At 48.3% G+C, this 6,000-nt stretch overlaps 1 protein-coding gene across 2 annotated transcripts in view; it reads left to right on the top strand.

The window, feature by feature from the left end:
- The first annotated feature begins 303 nt into the window (after window positions 1-303).
- Window positions 304-6,000, top strand: part of SIMC1 (SUMO interacting motifs containing 1) — a 77,335-nt gene continuing 71,638 nt past the window's right edge. Inside the window, exon 1 of one of the 2 annotated variants that reach the window (XR_007410194.1) lies at window positions 304-575. Coding sequence is in view for 1 of the 2 variants with exons in the window: in XM_025435207.3 (XP_025290992.3) it covers window positions 447-575 (129 nt within the window). In the remaining variant the exon portion in view is untranslated. The remainder of the gene's footprint in view (window positions 576-6,000) is intronic. The other variant, XM_025435207.3, reaches the window with a different exon arrangement.

Genomic DNA, 6,000 nt, shown 5'->3' with positions numbered 1-6,000 from the left:
GCTCGGTCAGAGGCCTGTTCACACCTCGCTTCACACTTGGTCAGTTGGAAGCAGGTGAGGAAGCCGTCGCAGCCTCAGCGTCACGCACGCACCACCGCAACACCGGCCCAAACCGGCTGCGGCTTGCTTCACTCGCTCTCTTTTCCTCCCTCCCCAGGAAGGGAGGACTAGCGCCCCCGCCCCGCACAGCACCCGCCGCCCGCCGCCTGCCGCCCTCCGCCGGGGGGCAGGCTCGGGAGGGGAGGGGCGGGGCCGGCCGCCGGGGGCGGGGCTCGGGGCGGGAAGGGGCGGGGCCGGCGGGGTGATGGCTCCGGTTGCCGCCACCGCCGCCACTGCCGCCGCCTCAGCAGCAGGAACCGAAGTCGCCGCCGCCGCCGCCGCCGCCGCCGCCGCTGCCGCCTGGGTCGCCGGGCGCCCGCGCGCTGCCCTGGCCGGGGCCCGCAGCCATGGAGGACTTCATCGTGATCTCGGACGACAGCGGCTCCGAGAGCTCCGGGGGGGCCCGCTCGGGCAGGGCGCGGAGGCTCCGCCGGGCCCTGTCGCGGACCCCCGGCGCTCTGCCCCGCCGGACCGTGGTGAGTGAGCGAGCCGCCTCTAGCGAAGCCGCGCCGCGGCCGGAGCGTCGCCCCCCTCGGGCCGCGCATCTTCGCCTCGCCCTCCCCGCCCCCCGGCTTGGCCCGCTGTCCCGCGCGCCCCCGCCCCCCGCCCGTCGGCGCCTCCCAGCTGCAGCCGCTTCCCGCCTCGCCGCCCGCCGGCCTCTCCCGCCAGAGGAGCGCGTCGGGCCCGGGCCGCGGCCGCCGGGCCTCCCGGGCCTCCCGGGCCTCCCGGGCCTCCCGGGCTCCCGGCTCTGGCCGCAGCGGGCCGGGGCTGGCGACGGGGGCTGAGCACATGGACGGCGTCCGACGCGCCTGCGGCGGGGGGTGCGGGCGCCGGCTGCGGGCAGGGGTCTCCGGCCGGGCCGCGGGCTCCGCGGGACCCCGGCGGGGGGCGGGGGGCGGGGGCGTCGCGGTCCTGGGGGCTGGCCCGGATCTCCAGGCCGGGACGCGGGAGCGTGTAATTGTGTGGCCTGTGGTGGGTACAGATGTGTGCAGGGAGGTAACAGGAGCCTGCGCTGGGAGAGAGGGAAGCGCGGGCCTGAGCCTGAGCCAGATGGTGGCGGAGCTCCAGGGCCTGGCAGCCGAACGAGGGGCCCGATTTTGGAGTTGTGCAGGAGGGCGATTTATTTCGCTCAGCAAACGTTTACCAAGCTCTAGAGGAATAGGGAGGGAAACCTCTTGCTCTGTTTCCTTTTCCCTCAAGCCCCTTAGCCTTTGTCCTTTTTCCTGAGATGGTGAATGAAATATCTATGGCCCCTGCCTTTCTAGAATCCTCCACAGATATTTACTGAACCCCTAATGTGTGCTAGATGGACTAGGCCCCGGGGGATACAAAGGAGAACACAACATCCGTGGTGGTCCCTCTCACGGAAGGTGATACATTCAACAAGTGAGTATTGAGTACTCAAGGGGTGGGAGGTGGACAGGCTTTTTCTCTACCACAAGACTCAACATCAGACTTACAGCAGTGTTCCCAGCCTCCTCCCCAAAATAAAAGAATTCTTATGCTGCTCTTATTTGTATAGATCTGTAACCAAGAGTTTAAGGAAGACACCTTTATTCATATGCATATCTCCTGGTTTCTGCTCCTTTGATCTCAGCCAGCTTGCAATCCCTAAGTCTCCACAGGGAGCCCCTTCTGTGTCCCAGGTATAATGCTAAATGGTAGGTGCTCATTACAAAATGAATGCCATGCAAAGCCAATTAACTTAGAGTCCTAAGTGGCCATGGTTCAAGCTTGAAGGATTCTCAGGAAATCTCAATTAAGAATTTAAATGAGATGGACAGACAAGAGATTTTCAAAGTAGAAGTGAGCCAACTTGGTAAGTGAATGGCAGTGTGTAGAACACAATAGATCCACAATTAATGTTTATTGGATGAAAAAATGGTTGAAGGAAGAGGAGAGAGAACAGTTCAAGCGGATGTTTGGTAAGTGAGAGTGAGTACAAGAGTAGGAGCAGGCTTGCAGTAGAAGGGATGCTGCATTCAGTTTGGCTACCGTTCGCACGTTCTGTGGTCACGTACAGAACATGATCAAGGGCTACGCTGGGCTTCTGTTACAAGATGAGGCCAGTGTATACTCACTTCCTCATCAATGTTGTTATTCAGGAGAATGGTTCTCTTGTTGAAATCCGAAATTTCTTAGGTGAAAAAATACATTCACAGGGTTCAGATGAGGCCAGGTGTTGCTTGTTCTGTATCTCAAGCCCAAAAAGAAGAGTTAATTCTTGAAGGAAATGACATTGAACTTGTTTCGAACTCCACTGCTTTGATTCAGCAAGCGACAACTGTTAAAGACAAGGATATCAGAAAGTTTTTGGATGGTATCTATGTTTCTGAAAAAGGAACAGTTCAGCAGGCTGATGAATAAGATCTGAGTTGTCCAGCAACAGAAACAGCAAGATGCCAGATGATTTTTCAGACTTATTTGTGATACCTTAAGAATGCAATAAAAAGTATACTCATTAAAAAAAAAAAAAAAAAAAAGACCCTGAGGTCAACAGAGACCTCTGTTCAAATCCAGGTCTCACACATAGCAGCCGTGAGAGCTTGGGCTCCTTTCTCAGCTTTTGCACTTGAAAATGTTGATACCTGGCAGGACTATTAGAAGTTTTTTAATGAGGGAATGCAAGGAAAATGCCTAGCATCAGTGATAGCTTTTGATACACTTTGTGCTATTTCTCAACCAAGCTTTGACCTTCTCAAGCTCGGCAGGCAAAGAAATAAAAGAAACAAGTTTTATTTATTTTTCTTTTTTACAAATATTGACTGAAGAAAAACAACTTGCTTAAATTCAGGAAATCAGAAAACTATCTCCAATGCTGTAGTTAACATTTCTGAACCCCTAGTCCTTAACTTGGGTTCTAGTCTTCATTCAGTTTCTAAAATGTTTCTCTGTTTTACATAATACTTAATTTCTTTTTGTTTCCCACATATAAAAGCTAAACGTGTTCAGATAATTTTTGTTGACCTAATTATAAAAAGTTTAGAAATATATGTAGGAGAAAAGTTTAGAAACCAATGTTGACATTTTGAAGTATGTCTGTCCAAAGTTTTATCTGTAAATGCCATTGTGTATTCATACATACCTGTGTGTCTTCCCCATACATGTTTTTGCAAAAATGAAATTTCACTATACATGTGGGGTTTTTCTTAAGATTTTATTTATTTGTTCATGAGAGACAGAGAGAGAGAGGGGCAGAGACATAAACAGAGAGGAAGCAGGCTCCCTGCAAGGAACCTGATGTGGGACTTGATCCTGAACCCCAGGATCATGCCCTGAGCCGAAGGCAGTGGCTCAACTGCTGAGCCACCCAGGTGTCCCTTTTTTAAGATTTAATTTATTCATTTTTAGAGAGAGTGAACAAGAGCAACAGAGTGCTAATGCAAGCAGGAGAAGGGGCAGAGGGAGAGGGAGAGAATCCCAAGCAGACTCCATATTATGCTAGGAGCTGGACGTGGGTGGAGCTCTATCTCAGGACCTGAGCTGAAACCAAGGGTCAGATGCCTAACTGACTGAACCATCAAGGCTAAGCATGTGGGGTTTTTAGTTTGCCTTTTGATGCACTTTTTATCTCTTGCTGCACCAATAAGTACATGCCTCCCCAATATATTTTTTTAATGAAGAGCAACTTTTTAAAAAAAGATTTTATTTATTTAGGGCAGCCTGGATGGCTCAGCGGTTTAGCGCCAGGTCCAGGGCATGATCCTAGAGTCTCAGGATCAAGTCCCACATTGGGCTCCCTGCATGGAGCCTGCTTCTCCCTCTGCCTATGTCTGTGCCTCTCTGTGTATGTGTGTGTCTCTCATGAATAAGTAAAAAAAGATTTTATTTACTTATTCATGAGTGACACAGAGAGAGAGAGGCAGAGACACAGACAGAGGGAGAAGCAGGCTTCATGCAGGGAGCCCAACCGACATGGGACTCAATCCCGGGTCCCCAGGATCACACCCTGGGCTGCAGGCGGCACTATACCGCAGCACCACCGGAGCTGTGCAGTAAATAAAATCTTTAAAAAAAATAGTAATTGTTTATCCTTGTTCATTTGCTTGTTTAGGATAAGTTCCTCTTAAAAATAAGAGTTGAAGTCAAAAGATATGCCCTCTTTGAGACCTTTTGATATATATTACCAAGTTTCCTACAGAAATTGTGCACCAATTCTCACCATATCCTTTTCTCTACTACCTAGTCACCCCCAGATATTATCAATTTATTTGGTAAAGATTTACTGAACTTACTATATGCCAGGCATTTGTAGGCACTGAGAATACAGCTGTGAATAAAACCAAGTCCCTGCCCTTGTGGAGTTTCTATTTTAGGAGGAGACAAACAATAAACAATCACATAAATATAATGTCAGACAATATACAGAGCGTTAGAAAAAAATAGACATTTTTGTTTTTTTAATATTTGCTAATATGATAGCCAAATTCTGTGAGGTGTCATAGTTTTAATTTTTGCTTTGGTTGTGAGTCATTCTTTCAGTAGATACTTTTAAGCACATACTCTGACCCTGGGGACCAGAAGTAAATAAGGTAACAATGGACCTACATTCTAGTGGGGAATTATGAGCAATAGACAACTAATAAATAAGTGGACAATGTAATAGTAACTTGGATGGAATTGGGAACATTAGATTGTGTTTTCAAAGAAGGCCTTTCTCTGAGGAGTTAATATTTGACCTGAGAACAAATGACAGACTAGATTTGTTATGCGATTTAAGGAAATAAGGTAGCAGCAAAGGGAGCAACGAAAGCAAAGACTTGGAAGTAGAAATGGCATGACTAAATAGAGGAATGGAAAAGCTAATTACAGCCCCCTTAGCTTGTAATGAGTGAACAAGAGTCCTAAGAGATGAGAAGTAGATAGGCTAGGTCATATAGGATTTTATAGACCACAATAAGAAGTTCAAATTTTATCCTTATGTAATAAGAAATCTTTGAAAAGTTTCAGGCAGGGGAATGATAAAATGTGATATACATTTTTTAAAAGGTAACTTTAGCTACTGTGAAAAGATAGGATTGAAAGGTAAGGCAAGGGATCCCTGGGTGGCGCAGCGGTTTGGCGCCTGCCTTTGGCCCAGGGCGCGATCCTGGAGACCCGGGATCGAATCCCACATCGGGCTCCCGGTGCATGGAGCCTGCTTCTCCCTCTGCCTGTGTCTCTGTGCCTCTCTCTCTCTCTGTGACTATCATAAATAAATAAAAATTAAAAAAAAAAATGAAAGGTAAGGCAACCCTATACTTTAGTATACAAATGGGAATCCTTTTGCAAATGAAAGGGGTTGCTCACTAGAGGGGATGTCAAGCAACAGGTAAAAATTGGAACTGTCCCAAACAAACCAGAAGTATAGTCACCTTTTTTTTTTAAGAGGACCAAAGTGGAATTAAATCATTTTTTTTAAGATTGCTGCAGTGGGCAGCCCTGGTGGCGCAGCAGTTTGGCGCCGCCTGCAGCCTGGGGTGTGATCCTGGAGAGTCGGGATCAAGTCCCACATCGGGCTCCCTGCATGGAGCCTTCTTCTCCCTCTGCCTGTGTCTCTGCCTCTCTCTCTCTGTGTCTATGAATAAATAAATAAAATCTTTAAAAAAAAAGATTGCTGCAGTAATCCAGACCAAAAATAATTGTAGGTTCGAATAGAGTGGGCAGGGATACTGGAAGGATTTGGTAGATATTTAGGAAGTAAAATCAACAAGTCTTAGGAACTTGGATGGGGACAATGAGGGAAAGGGAGTAATCAAGAATGATGTCCTGGTTTGGCCTGAGCCACGATGCATGTTGGTGTCCTTCATTGAAATGAAGACTTGGAGGAGGAACAAGATTGGAAGAAAGATACAAGAGTTCTGTTTTGAAAGTGTTGTAAGTTAAGATGCTTATAGAACAGCCAACTGGAGATGCAAGGTA

This window comes from Canis lupus, chromosome 4 (genome assembly GCF_003254725.2).
Source record: "Canis lupus dingo isolate Sandy chromosome 4, ASM325472v2, whole genome shotgun sequence".
NCBI classification, from domain to species: Eukaryota; Metazoa; Chordata; class Mammalia; order Carnivora; family Canidae; genus Canis; species Canis lupus.
The sequence above is the reverse complement of the archived record's forward strand: the minus strand, read 5'-3'. Positions and strand labels throughout refer to the sequence as shown.